The sequence below is a fragment of the Uloborus diversus genome, chromosome 8 (assembly GCF_026930045.1).
Source record: "Uloborus diversus isolate 005 chromosome 8, Udiv.v.3.1, whole genome shotgun sequence".
NCBI classification, from domain to species: domain Eukaryota; kingdom Metazoa; phylum Arthropoda; class Arachnida; order Araneae; family Uloboridae; genus Uloborus; species Uloborus diversus.
The window spans coordinates 158,993,925-159,014,891 of NC_072738.1; the positions used below are offsets into that span (position 1 = coordinate 158,993,925).

The following is a 20,967-nucleotide window of genomic DNA, read 5'->3' on the forward strand; positions in this document are numbered from 1 at the left end:
GACAATATTTTTATTTTACATAAACGGGGTTTTTTTTTTTTAATTATTTATGCTATGTGACATTTAATTAAGAGGTAAGAAGAAAAGAATAATGTTTTAAACAAATACAATTCTGGGCCTTGGTAACATGATCTATGCAAATATGTCACTTTCCTGACATAGAAAAATCATTCTCCTGGCTTTTTTTTATTACAGCAAAAATGTAATCTGGTTAAAGTGAGTTCTTATTTTTCTTTTGTTAAGCTCCTTATAAAGAATCAGCATACATTTTTATATGAATTTTCAATCAGTTTTATGTTTAAAGAAGGTGGGGTCAAAAATATCCGGTTTTTAGAGAATTATTCTTGTAAACAAAAGACAGTATTGCACAAATATTGCTCCTGAAACAAAATGAATCACTCCGGGTTCGGAAATATCATGATATTTTCGAAAATATCAAAAATATCCCATATTTTGATCAATCACTTGAAGAACATTTATAGTTATCAAATATATTACACAAATAAGAGTTCCATTAGAAAGCATATCAGATTGAATATAAAAACTCTCACCTGGAGTAAATTTGAGACCTATCCATACACTTATTGGCATTATTCCATGGTGTGTCACATGAAGAGTTGACACCTGACTAAACTTTTTTCTCATTACAAAAAATATCTAAAAAATAAATAAACATTAAAAATCAGTAGAATTTAGTTACTTGACAAAAAAAGAAAAGGAAAAATATGTTTATTATACTTACCGTATCAGTAAATTCAACAAATTTTGATATAAAAAACCACCAACATACACTTGCCATCTAAATAAAAAAAATATATAAATAAAAGTTTGTTGAAAGATTGTATTCCCTACAATTCCATAAAAAGAAAGTTTAAACTTCCAATTCAAGTTCTAAACCGTGATTGTGTTTCTTCATGAAAATATAAAAAAAAAAAATAATTCATCAGAAACTTCCTTGGGTCTCGCGATTTTAAGACATTACTAGGGTTAGTCATAACAAAGATCTGTTCTCATTGAACGACTTGCAGGGTTTGCGTTTATGCGCTATAGCGGGTTTTGTACGCAAATTCCTAAGAAAGGGATGCATAACCCAAGTCCTGGAGACCCAAAAAACGTGAAATGAAAAGAGTCCAAAAAAATTCATGCAAAATGGCGAAGATATATTTAGTGATTGCTTTTACGCTTGACCAAAGGAATCAACAGAAAAGAATAATAAAGACACTATCTTTTTATCGGTTATTCAAACACACCCCTGTTGTTGACCAGCCAATCGAGTTTTATGGATAGGACAGGACGTTACAATGACCCCCACTTGAGAACATTGGCTTCCATATAGAGAGGCGAGTGGGGGCTCAAGCCCCCTTAGAAATTAGAACTTTCTTGCTATTAGTACTTTTTTCTTACTTTTGGAGAAAAAAAAAGATTTCTTCTCTGGCTGTTAATGAATAAGTTATTAAAAATGTCAAATTTAAACAACTCTAATCTGTACTGAAATCGGTCTCTGTGGGAAAAATACCCTGCTAAACCATGGGTAAAATATCTGAGCCCCCCCCCCCCCCCCCATTAAAATTTTGTATATGGGCGCCCATGCCCGAGAAGCTTAGGGAGCAAAATATTACAGGTTCAATTGCAGCCCATTGCACTGTATTCTAGGAATAAGCTCTCCCTCAACTTCTGTCTTGGGGAATTTCCTGAAAACAGCAACAAAAGAAAGAAATACTTTTTCACACAACCAATTTTTTAAAGTGTATTGATTCAAAATAGTTTTACAATGATAATCACGGAAAATAATATTAAAAGAGAAACAATTTAGGTTATTTTATTATTTTTTTTTTAAATCTTCCCATTCTTTTTTTTTTTACTAATTTACAATATAAGTTTAAGAAAAGTAATTTTTAGCTAAGCCGAGGTTAAGTAACAATATTTGTATTTACATTCAATACATTCACAGCCTAATTATCACATCCAGAGACTGCAGTTTCATCCTTGCTGTGAACTCATCAGTCTTGAAAAGTGAATAACTGAGCTGGAGGAAAGTGTCATCTCATTAAAGCTGAGAGTGCCATCAAACTGGTAGAAAAGTAAATTTAGCTCACCAGCGAGAGTTTGCAACCAGGGTGTGGTTACAACTCGTAAATTCAGAGCAAAACTTTGCTACTAGTTGTTGGCACTCTCAGCTTCAAAGGGATGAAACTTGCCTGCTGCTAGGTTATTCACTATTACAGAATGATGAGTCCATAACAAGGATGAAACTGCAGCCTCTGGATGTGATAACCGGGCTTTCGGGTATATTGTATATTCTGCCTTAGACCTGGTTTAAGGGTACTAACTTACTGCTTCATACTTATACTTGTCTATATTAATATGAAACACTTGAGGGACAGAAGTATCAATAGCAAGGTTCATACTCTTCCAGACAAAATTAATTTCAGGAGTTTTCAGGAGTCAAAAGCAGAACTTTCAGGTGTAATTACACGAGCGGTTTTTAGTATATTTAGTCTATAGTACTTTGTATATTATGTATTTGTAGTATATTTAGTATTATCAATGCTAAATATACTACAAAATAGCAACAGCTCTACTAATTAGCAATAAAGAAATCACGCTTAATAGCAGTTAACACAAAACCAAGGACATGCTCTTGCTTCGTTCTCTATAGCAGTTATGATCAGTAAACGTAATGGGCATGTTTGAATGGAGTAACCGCTCAGTTGGTTCAAACACATCCCATGTCTTTGCGAAAAGCAATGGGTGCTCTGTATAAAACAAGATTTTTGATTGGCTCTTTTGATATGGCCGCCTCACAACATGGAATTAAAATTAGCGATTGTTAAAGTTTTATTTTGAGATTGATGAAGCACCTTTACTTGTAAAAAAAAAATTCAGGAGGAGAGGGGGGAAAATCAGAAGATTAAAACAAAAATTCAGGAGTTTTAAGGGCCCTTATAAGAAAAAATTAAATTTCAAGATTTTCAGGAGGAGTATGTACCTTGCAACAGATTAGGCATTCATAACAGGAATAAATGAAGAAAATCGAGACATACATTATTCTATATAAGGAAGAATCTGTCAAAAAATGAGAATATTTTAAACTACCCCCCACCAATGCAGTATTGGAACATGGTTTTGGGGGAGGGGAGGATTGTCGACTAAATAAACTATACATTTTATAATCTATTTGGAGCAGCATCAGTCACAAATATCGTACAATTGTCCAAAAATTCAAAGATAGAAGGTCAATTTTTTTTTCTGCATTTAAAGGATTTCTTTGCAATCCTGCTTTAACACAATACCATACAATATTACAGTAATTTTGTGCTACAATAATGTTTATCACTGACTTAGCATATCATAAGTATGAGCAAACTGCAAGACTTGATTTAATACACTCACTGGCTAATGAATTAGAAACCTCTGAGAGAAACTTCTTGTCTTACTCACACTGTGCAAGGGTCTGGAGGGAGTAACATGATATGGAGCATGTTCTGCTTGCATTGAAGTGGGGCCTTGATATTCCTCGAGGGTAAACAAACAGCCATGCGGCACCTAGATATACTAGCAGATCAAGTACACCTGCAATGTTGCAATTTTATTCTGATGGCGACACATACTTCATGAATGATAATCCAACTCTACATAGGGGAGACTGGGGCAAGATGACTATGCTAACAATTTTTGTTATTTATTAATTTATTTTTAAGTACAATAAAATTTTCTTTACATGAACTGTTAAAGTGGTCCTTTGTAGTAGTAAATATAGTACCATTTAATTTTTCAAATGAAATAAATGAAGGATATTTATATTTTTTTTATAACCTTAACAAATTGTCATCTTGCCCCAGTACTGGGGCAAAATGACTTTGGCCTCGGGGTAAGATGACAACACTGAAAAAGGTGGAACCAAATTTATTTTTTGAAAATATTACATATTTTAACAAATTTTTACTGTGTTTTTACATCTTACAAAGCATCAAATTAAGCGAATGAATTGCAAAGTAATGTTGAAGTGTTTAATTGTGCAGTTAACAATAGTCACAAATAAAAATTGCCATTTTCATAATTGGAACATTCCTCACGCCACCACTCTTGGCATTGCAGCACTCGAACTATTATTCTGTTGGAGAGTCACAATATTCCTCTTCATAAGCAGGAATTGTAAAGAAGAAGTATTGTCATCTTGCCCTGTGTTTCTGCTCATCATCGTACCCTGAACTGCCTTTGAAAGGATTCGCCTTCATTGCCATAAAGGAAGGCAATTAATTGCCGTTTATTCATGGAAATTGGCAGTATATAAACTAAGTTACTCATAAATACTAAAGAGAAACAATCTATCATGCCTGTATCTTTAGCAGAGCTTATTTACACATGCATAAAAGTTATAACATAGCAGTAGTAAACAATCAGAGCTTCAGAACTTACACAAATATGACAATTTCAGCGTATTTTTGCTATTGCTAAACGAATAGTCGATAACAGAGCCACTAGTATCCAGTTGATATTGTTTCCTAGTGGAAAACGCAAAAATTAAGACATCCGTCACCTTGCCCCGGTCTCCCCTACATCATGCCAGAAGTGTTGAAAATTGGGATACTGAGGAACACTCTTGACTACCGCATAGCCCAGATCTGAATCTCATAGAAAATGTGAGGGATATAGTGGAAGTACGCACCCGACAACACTCTCCTCTTTTATCAAATTTACAAGATTTAAAAAGCAGCATAGCCAATGCATGGTATTCTCTGGATGAAAATACACTCCAGAAGCTTGTAGATTTGATGCCCAATCGAATCAGAACAGTTATCTGTGCAAAAAGGTGGTCCAATAAAATATCTTGGGCTTCTAATTCATTGGCCAGTGAGTATATATGCATTTTTTATTAGTAAGTTCAGAGCAATTTATTAAAACTTACTCCAATAGCTTCTGGACTGTTAGAATAATCAACAGGTTGACACTGCCAGCTATAAGAACCAAACCACCCGTAAACTCCAAACTAAACATGAAAAGATTACTATTAACATAAATTGAAATTTACTTATAAATACAAAATTTAAGAAACATTGAAAATACTTTGAGCATCCAAAAACAAGCACTTTAAATTTATACAAAACAAAGTATAATCAAGAATTATACAAATATTAGATGAAAGTGACATTCAGCAACAGACTGTGGGCCCAGCCTAACCTGGACCTAGCCAATCAACTAGTCCCTAGATAAGCTGTTCTGAAGTGGTTATGTTTCCTGATTTCCAGATTAGTCTAACTTGAATAGCTGAAAACAATGACTTCTTGTCATCCATGCCAAAATTTAACCCATTAACAACTTTCATTTGAATAAATATGAACAACTGAATCATGTCCCTCCAGACACTTTTTTCTTCAAGACTATACATATTAAGCCTTTTACGCCAGACATCATATTATGATCTAATTTAAAAGTCCCCTTAGTAACCCTCCTTTGAACCATTTCGAATAAAGAAATATCTTTCCTGAGATTAGGAGACAAAAATTGAGTAGTGTGCTCCAAAAGAGGTCTTACTATACACCTGTATAATCAATTGCAGTCTTACATTATATAAATTTTAGTAGTCTAGTCTCAACTCACACAAAGGATGCATTCCAAGACCCCCTTGCGCAATTTCACGTTGTGGAAAAACAAATTTTTAAAGACATACCCAATTTTTTTAGACTTATAAAACCATTCAAACTGTTTTAAACCATTCTTTAAGTACACATTACCGTTTCTTGTACATGGAACCGAACTTTTACTGCATTTATTTAAAAAAAACACATAAAATCATGTACGGATGCACAAAATCAATGATAAATTGTGTAGGGGGAGGGGAGGGAGACATAAAACAAAACAGTATAGTATGTACAGTATGCAGCAATCCAGAGCCGTGTCCAAGGGGAGGGTTTTAGGGGTTAAACCCCTCCCATTGGGGAAACAAATATATGTCAAATGAAGAAAGTGATCGACTTAAATTAACTTTAATGTGAAAGTCTACGTTTAGCGCTTTCTTTCCCCTTTCTCTCTGAAGTTTTTCTGTAATTTAACTCAGTAATTCTGTTTTTTTTTTTCTCTTATTCAACTCAGTTGGACCTAAACCCTAAACGCTTACATTTCTTTCTCCTTTTTTAACCTGAGAAGTTTTACATTCCATTCAAATGTTATGTAATTTACAATTGTTAAAGCTTTACCGACTGAAATAATATTTTGGAAAAACTGGTGGTAGAACCGCTGAATGAGCTACCAATACAAAGCATTAATATTGCTTATTGTAAGGAGGTAATGATGAATTTGGCATATGCTGAGCTATGAAAATGTATTGGCGATTGTGTTTAGTAATGTAATTTCCATTTACAAAAAGCTCGTTCTTGTTTAGTTGACAAGTAAGAACGTTTTAAGCATTATTTCAGAACATAAAATCTGATGTACAGTAGACCTTCGTTTTACGCGGGGGTTGCGTTCCACGGAAATGCTGCGTTAATTGAGATCTAATACTAGTGTGAAAATAGGGGTTTGGTTCGCTAGATAACAAAATACTTCATTCTAGTGATGACTAATTATACAATAAGTTTAATGTATACTTATATCGACTTTTATACATAACATGCATAAATAATTTCGTGTCCTGTTTATAAAGATGAGCTGGCTATGATTTTTTTTTGGCAGTCATCAAGAATTTTTCCCTGTAATTCTTTGCAGAGCATTAACGCATCCATGATCACTTGCGTCATTTCCAAGATAGAATTTTCCTTCACTAAACAATCAGAAAAATCAATTCTATTGTCTAAGAATGGCTCAAAAAATTCAATGTGAACGCTTTTGTTGTGTGTCACCGACGTCGGTATCCTCGTTGGTTTTGACCTACTTTGTCACTCCTAAAAGCTCTTCTTCCAGTGAGTTCTGAACTGTGTGAGTTTGATAACTTTACTTCTGGAAAGAGCTCTGGAACCAATCGTATAAAATGTCTCCAGTGGCCGAAGCTCGATTATTAGCACGCCAAAATGCAGTTGATTACGCTTAATCTGCAATGTTTAGGAGTTTGGATTTTGAAAGAGGGAAAAACTTTATCTGTTTGCATTGCCACATCCACGTAAAACCGAAACTCATCCGCGTAAAATAAAATAAAGGTGTCAAATCCTTCAACTGCGTAAAATAAACTCGCGTAAAACGAGGGTCTACTGTACATTCTACATTATAAAATAATTTGTGGAGAGTTTTTAATTCTTGTTGCAATAAACCGCATAGTAAACACACTGTTAAAAATTTTCCGGAAAATTTACGGTAATTGTTACTGGCATCCATGTTGCCAGTAACTATTACCGTAAAAATCAAATGTTACTGTAAAATTTTATGTTATCCTCGGTAGGCCGCAGCAACCAATTGACGCTGGGATCGCTTATTTCTCCGGTATAAATTACCGTAAAAATCAGCGATGCGTCGGCGATGCAATTTTACAGTAACAATTACCAGAAAATCTTCCTGAATTTTTAACAGTGCAGATTTAATTCAAAAGAAACAAACAAGATTTGGTTAAAGTGAACCTGTAAAATGAAGGAATACTTTCGTTACCTGCCAGAATTATCCTTCTAGGGGAAGGGGAGGGGGCAGCAATACTTACAGGTGTATAAACGCCATACTGGGATTGACAATTTGTCGTAAAACTAAAGGTTGTGAGGGGTTGAATTCCCCCCCCCCACATAGGTAAGATTAAAACCCCTCCCTTTATGAAAATCTGGACACGGGCCTGCAGCAATCATACAATGCTGTACAACCAACAGTACTTTACAGTAGATACAGTAAAAATATTTATGACTTTAAAAATGAAGTTGATGATAATTTATCCTAAGTGATCAGATCGTTAGTCTTATTTAATTGATTTTGCTTTGCATCAACTTTTATACTGTTTCCATTTATGGTAGCATCCATCCTCCTTGTCTCTATAATCCACAATACAAGAGCAGCTTCCATTTTCGTAATCAGTGATGTTCTCAACAAGTTTTCTGTGGGTATACTCCCAGTAATCCATTAAGCACACTATGTGTATGCGATCATATACATAATATGTCAAAATATGAAAATATTTTAAGCTTGAGGGTATAAGCAGTGTGTCTAAAAAATTTTTGAGAATATACAGCGTATATGCAGTATACCCTATGGGAACAACCCTGTTCCTAATGTTTACACTATGCCAAGCCCTTTCTTTCTCTGCAAACTTTACTATCAAAACTAAGTTCTGAATTTTTACAGATTTCCTTTTCTTGACTTTTGATTGTATGCATAGAAGATTAACTCGTGCTCAATTGTCCTGCTACAAATGACCCCTTTTTTTAGTTGTTCAGGCATATCAAGAATTTCAAGCTTTTCTGTAATTGCCAGTAACTTTCTCTTTTTTCTCCCTAAAACAGCATGCTAAGGTACCATTACAATTTATCAACTTTCAGATTTAGAATTAAAAAAAAAAATAAATAAATGATAAATGTTGAGTGGCGATTTCATACACTAAAAAACCGATGTTTAAAATATATGGCGAGGATACCTCTGCTGTCAGTGATGTCAAATTGATGTAACTCAGTTCACTTGGCCGCCACTTGCTTGAACCTTGGGAGATCTAGGATATTCCCAATAAATGCCTGCTAATCTTTGCTTCGGCTACTGGTCTGTTTTAGGACATTTATTTGGGGTTCAGTACAATAGACCTCTGGTCAAAGTGCTTGGCTCTACTGAGCCCCCTTCTCCATCATTTAAACTCTATTCACGAAATCAATACAGTGGACGCCAGTCAATTGATTCAATTGAATCCGCTGGAGCTTTAATGAATCAAATCGTCAAAAACAGAACAAAATACAAATCGTTGCGGCCCAAAGATCCTGCATTTCACAATGGAAACGGGCTCATGTAAACATTTTTGGTAACGAGAAGGCCGATGAACTCGCAAAAGCAACTCATAATGCTCCTCAACCATCCAATTACCTAACCCTCGTTGACGCCAGCGCTGTTGCTGGCCTAAGACTAATCGGTCAACAATCGAAAAGAAACTCCATTCTGGATTTGAACTGTGACAGAGTCATATCGACTACTATAACCAGATTCAGGACAAATCACTTAAAGGGGATGAGGATTTCTGCGAATGGACAGCGTAGTTACACCAACTTTTGTCCTCATTGCCCAGATGACATCCCATTGTCTCGTCAACACATCTTCAGCTGTCCAGCAATCCAGGCCAAACTTTTTAACATTGGCTTAGCAAACCTAGTGGACCAAGTCTATACAGATGAGGCTGTCGAAGTTTCAAAGGCTGTCTAAGACAGTTTCGGAGTCATATAAATGCACATTATCATAGACACCACATCATCATCAGAAAAAAATACAGTTTTATTATGCTAGCCCCTTTAATGAGTCAGCCCCTTTATGGAATCAAAACTCTTTAGAACTAACGTGTTTCATATAAGCGGTGGCCACTGTATTCAGTAAGTAGCCAATAATGACGCCGATACTTTCTTCCAAGCTTCGTGTTGTGGGCGAGGAATTTGCATCAGCACCAAATCCGTTACTTGCGAAAAAGTTGTGTTATAGCCATTTCGTGAAGGTTGAATTGCATTACTGTTCGAGTCAATTGTATATTATATAACTCTTTAAATCAGGGTTGGCCGAATTGGACCCAATTGGGTTGGACCCAATGGGTTTTTTTGAAAAAACCCATTTAAAAAACCCCATTATTTAGCCCACTTTTGGGTTTTTTTAAATTTTCTGAGAAGTTTTTAAAAAATTAATTAATTTAAATACTTTTACAATTTAAACTTCTTTTTTATTTGTTTTTCACCACAGACAATGAATATAAAAAATGAATTTTGAACTTTAATAGTATTTCTTAACTCTTAACGGCATTAAAAAAATACTTCAAAGATTTTAAATAAATGTATTTAACTTTTTTTCTTTAACTGGTCAAAAAATAACTCAAATTATCTTGACCAAGTCCTGTCACGTCTGATTTTCTCAATATATGTAGATTGTACAGAGGAAACTAATCTAGTTAAAAGGCTTTCATGTGAATTATTTTCTGCTAACCAACACGTCACAAATCGCGAATAAACACAAGGTATATTTTTTAGAAATAAACAGATTTTTCAAACGGTCGATAGAAAACAGAACATGTACAGTATTTTCATTATCTTACGAAAAAGTTTAATATTTCTCACTCTGTACACAAAAATAGAAAAACAGCCAACATAAAATTCAAAGAAATGTTTTGATTAAGCTGGAATTCAGTAAAAAGGGATTTCAACTAATTGAGGTTCTACAGCAGTTTTGCATAACAAAATGAAATACAATAAAGTAAAATGCAAAAAAAAAAAATATGTAGTAATTAAAAACAAACAATAGATTTTATCACTCGAGAAGTAACTTTGCCCTAACTGTTGGTAATAATGAAAACTAAAAAATCAGAAACTTCACCATTTGTGGGTTTTTTCGTCTTTTATACTTTTTTTGTGAAAATGCTAAATTTTAAATAGTTTCCCAGCTTTTTTTACCCGAAGACAATTTTTGCACTTTGTCCATATACTTGCGCTACAATATGCTATAAGTATCCCACATTTTCCCTAAAAAAAGACAAAAAAACCCACATTTCTTTTAAAAAACCCAACTTTAGTTGGGTTTTTTTGGGTTTTATTTAAAAAAACCCAAAAAACCCTGGGTCCATGGGCTTTTTTAAAAAAACCCGGGTTTTTGCCAACCCTGCTTTAAATACAGAAAATTGTAAAAATGGTTAGTAAAATCAAAAAATATTCTATTATTTATTTTTAAAACACACAACTTTTAAACGGGAGGGGGGGGTAAAACATTTTCTTCTGACAGTATATATGGCGTCTTTCAGAATAATTAGACGAAGCAATACAACCAATGATTTTCGCTTACCGACTTTAAATTTAATCTTATTTCTTATCAGTTTACCTTCTTGGTTTAAATATTTTTTAAATGCTTGCAAATATTATGCATTTTCAACATTTAATGAAAGGGAAACAAAACTAAATTAAACCAGTGCCCTTTTAACAAAGATTAGGAAATATTGAAATATGAATTCTAATTACCACACATATTGTAAAAGATAGCATTTTTCCAAATGTGAGGAGTAAAAAATGAGAAAAAATCCATCCCTGGTTTTGGGTAATTTTTTTGAATTTCTGACTTTTCAGATTATTGGAATCCTCTCATTATTCCAATCCCAACTTTCTTACATCTCTGAATGGCCAAGGCTAAAGTAATTATAGTGCAGAGGAATTACTGAATGTTATCTTGAATATTTTCAAATCCTGTTATAACTTCAGGAGAATACCAACTGAACGGAAGCTGGATGTGTCATAATATAGTGTGTCTGAAGAAAGGGAGTAAAGTATTGGCATTTAACTATTTTATCGCTGGGACCCTTTACACATTGCTATATCACATGGGCTGCAAGCAAAGTATAAATGAAAATTAATGTGGGTTCTTGAGTGGCGTTGAATTTAACTATTTAACTAAAGATCACACCGGACTGAGATTGCTAGTGGGAAGGGCAAAAATACTTTTTTTGCTTAAACCTGCAAACAAAAAGAGCTGATGTGTGCATCACATGACTTCCTTTTACACCAACTTAATGTTATTTCCCCATTATTGGCAATTTTGATGTGATTCAATAGTTAACTAAGTAAATATCACCATCAGTGGCCAAATTGAAACCAGATACCAAACCAAAAGATGGGCGATATATCACCAAGTGTCCGCCAAATTGTAACACCACTTGAGTTTACATCAAAATGAACAATGAGTTCCCCCCAAAAAAGGGGCAAAAGATCCCTTTAGAAATACCCGAATGCAACCAAAAGGGGAGGTGCACAACTAGACCCCCCCTAAAAGTCTATGTATCAAATTTCAACTTTCTAGGGCATATCGTTCTTGAGTTAGGCGACACACATACACAACACACATACATACAGACGTCACAAGAAAATTTGTTGTGATTAACTTGGGAATCGTCAAAATGGATATTTCGGGCATCTATACTTTCATAGGTATATATGCACGTGTGATCAGGTCGGAAAAAACTCAACATTCATTCGGGGGTGAACAAAATGGAAATTAAGCTCGATTTTTGAGTGAACATTTTTTTGCGAATACAATACTTCCTTTTTTGTAAAAGGAAGTAAAAAAGTTTAGCAAGGTTTGTTAATATCTTTTGATTGCCTTTTATCAGTTTACTCAAAAATTTTGGCCGACCATCATGGCGAGTACAGCTGGTCTAAAACCTTTGGGAGCAAATTCGAAGCAGCGAGTCTAACTTCAGAGGTTTGTCAAAATAATTGAAACTTTGATCAAGTTCCAGAAAATAAACATTTCTCGAGACTAATAAGTTTATGAAAAAATTTTCAAAAGCACTTTAGGGTGAGCACCTCCTATGCAACTAAATTATTGTATTTTCGGGCAGAGTTACCATGGCTTTATGTAACAATTCATGAGAAAAGTTTATATTTGCTCAGACATCAAATGATGCACTTATCAGAAATTAAGTGAAAACTTTTTGGTTTAAAGGAAATAGAAGGTCTCTTTTCTTATTTTTTGTTATAGGTACGCCACAGGACATTTTCAATCCTGGTGACTTATTTTTCATTTATTGTGGCCATGTTTGGTTTATTTGGCAATATGATACATTATTTCATGGACTTTCAAACAAAACTAGAAGTTCTATTATAAAAAGATAATCCACTTAGTAATTAAATTTAACCTCTAAAATTAAAATAATCCACCAAATAAAAAACAAGCTCCTTAATAGCGTGAAAAAACCCTTTAAAACAATTCACTAAATCAAATCCTGTTCAATGCTCCATTAACATGTAAAATTAATCAGAAAACAAAATATCAAAGTACAGTCAAAATGTAAAACTAGAAAAAAGGAGCAAAGTTGGTTTGGCGATGACGTGGACCAATTTCTCAATCTACGCAAAGGTATTAAGTGAACAAGTCGCAAAACCTTGAGTGACATACCAATAATGAAAAAGTACCACAGAAAGAGTTTTTAGAGATAATAGTCTGCAGGCCAGGCAAACAACATTTTTAAGTTAAAGGTTGATAAAAACTTGGTGCAAAAGATGAAAATACTTATTGAATTAAAAGTAAGGAATCTTTCATTCGCCCAAAAACTCTATTAAATTGTTTCAAACTCAAAATGTATACATTATTAACATGGAAGTGTAAATTTCACCATTAAAAAGGGTGACAATGTTTATATTACAAAAACAGAAATAGAAAACAAAAAAGAACTTACCCAATAAAATATAAGGAAGCTAAATATCACCATAATAAAGTTATATGCTGCCATGAGCCACCGAATGTCCAGTGGCTCTCGGTTCTTCATTAAATTAGGACCTAAATACTTCACAACATAGACATAAGATAAACATATTACAATTGTAGGTAAAGGGCTATGCATCATCGGCCAATCTTTAACTCGAGGATCTGAAACATAAAAGTATTTAAAATAAACAAATTGCAAACTGTTAATAACATTAAAGAATACATTTATCCGATACAATTAAACAAAACTCACAATTAAACAAAACTCGATAACTATAACTGTCATACAGATATAACAATACCATTGGTTTAGTACAGGTTTGGAATGATTCAAAACTCCCTCATTTTATTTATCATTTTGTGGTGTCAGCTATTAACAATTACTTCAATTTTAAATCATTTTTTAAAAGTATAGAAAAATGACAAAAAAAAAAAAAAAAAAAAAAAAGAAGCTTTTTATCACAGTAAGGTTTTTTTAATACAGTAGAATACCTTTATAACGCCAACCTATATAACTCAATTCTCTCTAAAACGCACAACTTTTCAGAAGTAAACAATAGGTATTTAAGTTTAAAAAATCCCTCTGTTTTTCTTTGCAAAAATTAAAATTGTTAGGCAAATTAAATTTTAAAAATTTTTCATCTTTCCATCTTATTTCAAAGCTTTTAAATTTAAAATTAGTACTCATAGTAAACAGAAAATGCCAGATGGCTCTGAAAAATGCAGCTGTTATGCAAACCATGAAGCTAGCAGAAGTGCAGGATTTTGATTGTGAAACATATTTATTTGTGAATAACTAATTGTAATATTGGTGCTTTAATACTCATTGAAGATAACATTCATTCTGAAGTGCTAATATATAGATATATTCTGAATATTAGTTTCAAAATTTGTGAAATGATCTTATATAATGCCAAAACTTGTATAATGCAAAAGCTCTGGTCCCAAGGTATGCGTTATAATGGTCTTCTACTGTATTATTTACTCCTTTTATCTTTTTCTAGGGAAGTGTCCTTACTCCCTTGCATTGCGGTTTTAGGAGGTCACCGAACTTTGCCACTTCCAAGGAGGGAAGAAGATCAGAACACTTAGTCCTGGAATTTTAAAGCCTACAAAGCTGTGCTTTTAAGTTAACAACTTGGTGCATTTTCCCCTCCTTTTGGCATTGCTCAATGTGCATCCTCCTTGCCTCTATAAAATTTAAACAAAACTCGAAAACCTACTTTTTTTTCAATTCATGCAAGTCTGGCCTCGAAACTTAACTTTTCTTGTTCACTAGACTGGTATGGAAAGAATGTTAAGTATACTTTTTAACTTATCATTGAAAAGCCTACATTATTAATTAAAAAAATGACCTCAGGAAAAAGATTTGAGTATGCAAGGTGCATAAAAAACCCAAAGAAAACATTTTTTCTACTAGAGAATTGTATTTAGAAAGTGCCTTTTTAATTAGACAGAAAAGAAATTTTATTAGGAAGCAATCAGCCCCTTTTTGGATCTGGGAGAAAAACTAATATATTGATTACTTATCCAATATTTCTTTATTGTTGTCAAGTTGCTTTTCAAATATTTATAATACTTCACGTAATTAGCAAGGGAACTCCAAATTGGTGCAGTTTTTAAATTTGAATTTATTACAAGAGAAGTTTTTCAGGAACAAATTATTTCTTTCTTACTGCAGTTAAATTTAATTACTTATTGTATTTTTAAATCTTTTAGTTTATGTCACTCCTTTGACGGTTTTGAAGATTCTTTGTCATCAACCAGTCTAATATAACCCAATTCATAAAAATTTAAATAAACTAAACCGGTAAACAAAACGAAAAAAAAAAAGCACTTGTCATATAAGTATCACAAAACATGTTTTAAATGAAATATTTAACTGTATAAATTGTAAATTAAATTTTGGTTGGAATTATGATTTCATTCATCAATTCCATTCTCAAATAATAAATTTCAAAATTGATTTCAGATTTCCATTCTGAGACTATTATGGACAGTTCACTTTCTGCTAATAAGATCTGTCTTTTTATTTCTCATTTACATAAAATTTGAAGTGGCTATGAGATTAGGTTTAACCAAAGAAATAAGTGCTTGAAAAAGTTAAATCAATCAAATTCACATAGAAAAATAAGCAAGATCCTGGCCAGAGATATTTTTAAGTTTCAAACATTTCCCCCAAAAATGACTTTAAAAATAATGCATCTGCAGGTTGCCCAAGGGAGGGGGGGGGGTCATGGAACAGACTGTGCCATTGACATTTTCGGGAGGAGAAGATTTTCTAGGTTTCTTTGCGGGGGGGGGGGGGGGTGTTTTTGGAGACTTCAAGTAGTAATGAGGACACATTTGACACCCTCAGAGACCACTACACCAACCAACTGCTTGGTTTATCGGTTTTAAGGGGTCACAGTACCTTCAAACTTTTTTTTAAATTTAAGTAAATTCTATATTTTTTTGAAACCATAACATGCATACTTATTTCTTAATCAACAATTTATTTTCAAAATTTAAAAATATTGCCTACTTTTTTTAAAAATTCAAAAATTTGAAAAAAATTTCTATTTTTTGAAATCCCTAAGGCTTTTTTATTTTTGCACCAATATTTTTTTTTTTTTTTTTTTTTTTTTTTTTTTTTTGCTAAACGATCACTATAATCATCTCTAAAAATCTGTGCATTCATTTGCTTATGAGTTTATTAGAAAATTTTCTGTGATTAATTATGTAAAAAATTAATTTTTTTTTTCTCTTTAAATTGGTTTTTAAAGGTTTAACATGCTCTAAACATTTGAATAATTTATAAAATGCTTAATCAATGCACAGTTTTGTCAAATATGTTATCCCAATTACAAAAAGTATGACTTTAAAGCTGTATCTTTAATATAAAAAAATTCTTAGGGATTCTAACGACATGAAAACACAAAAATACCACCATCGAGGAAAAGCAGTTTAAAGTTTTTCTTTTGCATAAGAACACATACCAAGCATGGCCTAAAACCACTCATAACTTTTAAATATTTGAACTAAAGTAATGAAACTTTTTCCCTGTGTTCAGAATAGTTTTTAGTTTTGAAATAGGCAATAAAAAATTTTTTGATTGTTTTATCATTTTTGAGGTACTGTAACTCTTTAAATACTCAGATGAATCTGAGCAAGTGGGAATATTGAGAAGAGCGAACCCTTGCTTTTGGGGCAGATGGGCACCCCCTGTAAACGTTAGACACAAAAATAAGACATTCAAATTTCTACACAATGAACATGATGTTGAACCAGTGATGTTCTTATAGGGACGCCGTTTACTTCTCCATGGGCAACGTACTTCTTCATGTATGTCATATACTCTCAAATTATTTTTTAGAGAGTATACCCTAAAGCTTCATAAATTTTCATATTATAACATAGTATATGTATGGTCACATACACAAATTGTGCATAATGGATTACTGGGAGTATACCCTCAGAAAAATTGATGGGAACATCACTGTATTGAACTTTTTTTTTTTTCTTAAAACGTGAAGTCCAAATTTGCAGATACATTATATCATACAATTGAATAAAAAATGATGCAAAATAGCTTGCAGAAACTTGGGGGGGAAATGTAATTAACTCTCACAAACAATAACTTCTATGGCCTTGCAAAGAGGTAAAATACTGCCTGTAAGAAATTGAAATAGTACTCATTTATGATATGAACTATATTAGTAGTGTATGATATACAAGGGTTTTGATGTAGTTGATTAAATTGCAATTGTTTCTTCTTCTCATTGACACATAGGATTCTATAGAGTGCTTAAGGACCTAAAAAGAATCTCTGGGCTGATAATTCACAAATTCAATTTTGTCAACATCTTTGGCAAAATTAAATAAAAATATTTTTTTCAAATAGTATGCTACATTTTAATTCCTAAATTCCACTGCATTTCAAATATACAGAAAAATTATTAAATCAATTAAAATTGTTTGTGCATTTTGATAGTAAAAGCATGTTTTAGTTTCCAGCAGTTTAAATATACCACACAATTCCAGCACAGAATTGGTGTCAAATAACTGTATTAGACGAACATTTTCTGCAACATAAACAACTATTTTTGGATAAGATGTTTTGATCTGACCTGAAATTATTACAAAAAATAGTAATAATATTCTTTAAACTAATTTTAAAAATGGTCTGAAAAAGTGAATTATGAACAGATAGCTATTTCATGAAGAAACTAACTATCATCATGTGCTTTATTAATTTGTGCGAATAAATCACTGCAGCTTTAATCACAATCAGTGGCAGCTCGTGGGAGGGGCCAGAGGGGCCCCGGGCCCCTTCACTTTTTTTCTGACAATCATTTATAACTTTTTATTTATTTTCCTTTTTTTGTGCGTTTGTGCTTGAAATTAAAAATGGATTGTACCGTATTTTCCAGCGTATAGTCCTCGGATTAGCTGTTTAAAAAGTAAAATTAATGAGGTGCAGATTATATGCTGCCACGGATTACCTCTGTGTGTGTGTGTTTTTTTTTTTCTTTTTCCCCTCAGCACCAACGCATTGAACCTCAATATTTAAGGATCTACCGAGACGTTACCCTGCCTGTACGTTGCTTATTTTACATAGTTTGAGCCTTCTTATGCGATTCAGGCTATGTAAAATAAACAACATACAATAAAAGAAGAAGCCTTCATTTGCACAAGATAGACCTGTTTGCTACTTTCCTTAAAAGAGTCTCTCTTCCTCCCACCAAAAACATTGTGGAACATCTCAACTTTCATTTTCAGTTCTTCAATTTCGCAAAATTTCCAGGAAAAGTCTCCGAATACCTTACAACATCGCTTAAAGTTGCGCTCAAAAATCGTTTAAAATTGCGTTTTTGGAGCATCAATTTCGAAAAATTGCTGCCCCTAATGTTACCAAATATGGCCCTACAATCGCGATTATAAGACTTCATTTTCAGAAAATATTCGGGCATGAGCCCATGAACCGCCTTCTTTTAATCATCAAAAAATAACTTTTTGAAACAGCCACTTATGAAAAATTTAAGTGGATTAAAATTTAAGTTTGTGCTTAAGTTTTTAGGACTTCAGTTTTGAAAAAGATTCCAGGGGAGAGCTCCAGAACCCCTTCCCGTCAAAATTCTCCAGTCTCTCAAGCTTTTCCCTATCTGATTAATTTTGTTTTTGAAAATCAGGGGGTGAAAGTGCACCGCCCTGTAGGAAATCATGGACATTTATATGAGATTAATATCTTTTGTGATTTAGTTAGTAGTTTAAGTATTTTGCAGCTTGGCTTGTGTTTAAAATTAATTTTAGTTTATTTATTTATCGCAAATAATTATTTTAAGAAAGTTTAAACATTAAAAAAGTATTTTTTTTTAACCGGGGGATGTGAGTAGTGTGAGGGGGGACATCTGGCCCCCTCATTTTTTCAAGGTTCGAGCCGCCACTGATCACAATATATAGAGGTCATGAAATTTTCGATTGAAAAAATGAAAAGCTTTTTTAATTAAATGCGGACGGGGAGACGCAAAAAGAAGTATAAAAAGCTCAACAGGCGCTTAATGTGAAAATAAAGTAAGACTTAAATGAAAAGGTCATTACCGTAAAACGTTACTGAATATGAGAGAAAATATTATTTTAGTCTTTAAATGAGCGAGAGATTCTTTTAATTCGAATGATAAACGGGAAAGTTCTTTCATTTTATCAATACATTTCAAAAACAGCGATTTACTATTGGTTTGCAGAAAAATATTTAAAAGCCGGCTAAATAAATTTGAGTATAATATCCACTAGTAAATCATATAAAAATTTAAGCACACTCAAGCTGCTCATTTTCAATAAAAATAAATAAAATTACCAATAAATATATATTTTTTAATAATTGAAAAACACAAAACATTACGGTATTGTTCAAAGTGGAAATGATCTAATGCAAAATTCAAGGTTAATACAGAAAAAGTCATTTGCAGAAGGCTTACCAGCATTTTCAAATGTGTGGTTATAAAGCTGTACGACTTCATGCCACACCATTTTGGATCAATGTCCCAAGTGCTAAGTGATGCTCTTGCACGCCGGCAAACACCAAAACAAACTCGGACACAGGAAAAATCGTCCAAAAACCGGCGATTTCCTGTCGACGAAAACTCGGACACACCACACCTGACTAGACCAACATTACTGATAATTGAAAAATGAGAAAGAATATAATAAAAGGAAGAGGAAGACGTGCAGCGCCATCGTTCGGGAGAATCCGAAAATAACGGCCATTGTTGCATCTTTTCCTCGAATCTTGATGGATGAAAAAGAAGCAACAATGCATTGTTAGAAATTAATTATTTTTCCATTTGAGAATTCGAGGGGGGGGGGCACAGAGGGGAAGAGGAATTATGACGCAAGTTGCCCGTCAAAATGTTTGGGGGAAAATTTTAATATTCAAAAAATATATTTAAATGTATTTAGAAATATATTTTTAATGAAAATTGTTTCGTTTATTTTATTCTGTTTATATTTCATTTTATTCATTTAGTTAGTTTGTGTGTGTATGTCATTGGCGTAGAATAGAACTTTTCTAATAAATAATGTAATAATAATAGTAATTAAAAATAAATAAATAAATAAATAACTTTTTTCAGAGCCGATCCTAGCAGGTGTGCAGAGTGTGCGCCGCACAAGGGCGGCCAAAGCAAGGGGCGGCCGCAGGCCGCATCATATAATTCTTATAATCAAGCAAAATTCTTCAAGAATTTCTCACAAGATAACTTATAATAAGAAGAATAAATATGCTGATTTTGAAATGTTCAATTGTCAAAGTATGTGCCGATTTCCCGACAGCATAGCATAGTTTAAGAAAAATAGAATGTTAGGGAACATTGTGTTGGTTCATTGTCCATTAATATCTACTCTTAACACACATGCTTCATTTGGTTGCAAAGTTTGTGACAGAACCGTTAATCAGGCATGGATACAGGGGAGGGGGAAGGCCCCCTTCTGAAGCATGAAATGGTGCCGTCTAAAAAGAGCACCGAGGGCGGCCACTAATGCTTACCCCCCAAGTTTTCATAGACCTAAACAATGAAGACATATTTTATTTATTTAAAAAAAAGCTATACTGATTAGGTGCTCACGCAAGCATTTCAAATAACAAACTATGTAAAAAACTCTGTTTAACAGTCGTGGATGCGTGGAGAGAAAGTGGAAAATTGCGACTCCCTTGAGAGTAACATATATGAATGACGAACTAAAATGTTGTACTTTTTCCCCCTTTACGACAATTTTTCTGATTAAAATCTTGGATGAACTGCCCGGTTTCGGATTAGATAGGAGGACAGGGTCCTTGCCCCAGGAAGCAAATTTAAATGTAGCTCCAAAACGAAGATCCAAAAGGATGCCATGATCCTTGACGAAACTAAAGAAGGCTTAAAATTGCGTTTCTAGGACTTTACTTTCGGAAAATTTCGCTGGTTGAACCATCGATCTTAAAAACCCAATTAAATCTCTGATTCACCTCTTCCACCTTAACTTAATCAAACATAGTTTTAAAATGTTGGCTCCAAAATCCAAAACGTATTTTTAGACGACAGCCCTTCCTATCATCAAACGTCATATAAAATTGCTTTGGCATTTTTCGAAATTTTTGCAGTGGAGGACCCCGAAATC

The 20,967-nt window shown here is 33.3% G+C and overlaps 1 protein-coding gene across 1 annotated transcript in view; it reads right to left on the bottom strand.

Moving 5' to 3' along the window:
- Nucleotides 1–19,341, bottom strand: part of LOC129228710 (elongation of very long chain fatty acids protein 7-like) — a 66,936-nt gene extending 47,595 nt beyond the window's left edge. Inside the window, exons 1-5 of the mRNA XM_054863394.1 lie at nucleotides 19,290–19,341; nucleotides 13,304–13,494; nucleotides 4,910–4,990; nucleotides 743–799; nucleotides 552–657 (exon numbers count right to left, since the gene is read on the bottom strand). Coding sequence (XP_054719369.1) covers nucleotides 552–657; nucleotides 743–799; nucleotides 4,910–4,990; nucleotides 13,304–13,494; nucleotides 19,290–19,341 — 487 coding nt within the window. The remainder of the gene's footprint in view (nucleotides 1–551; nucleotides 658–742; nucleotides 800–4,909; nucleotides 4,991–13,303; nucleotides 13,495–19,289) is intronic.
- Nucleotides 19,342–20,967: the final 1,626 nt, after the last annotated feature.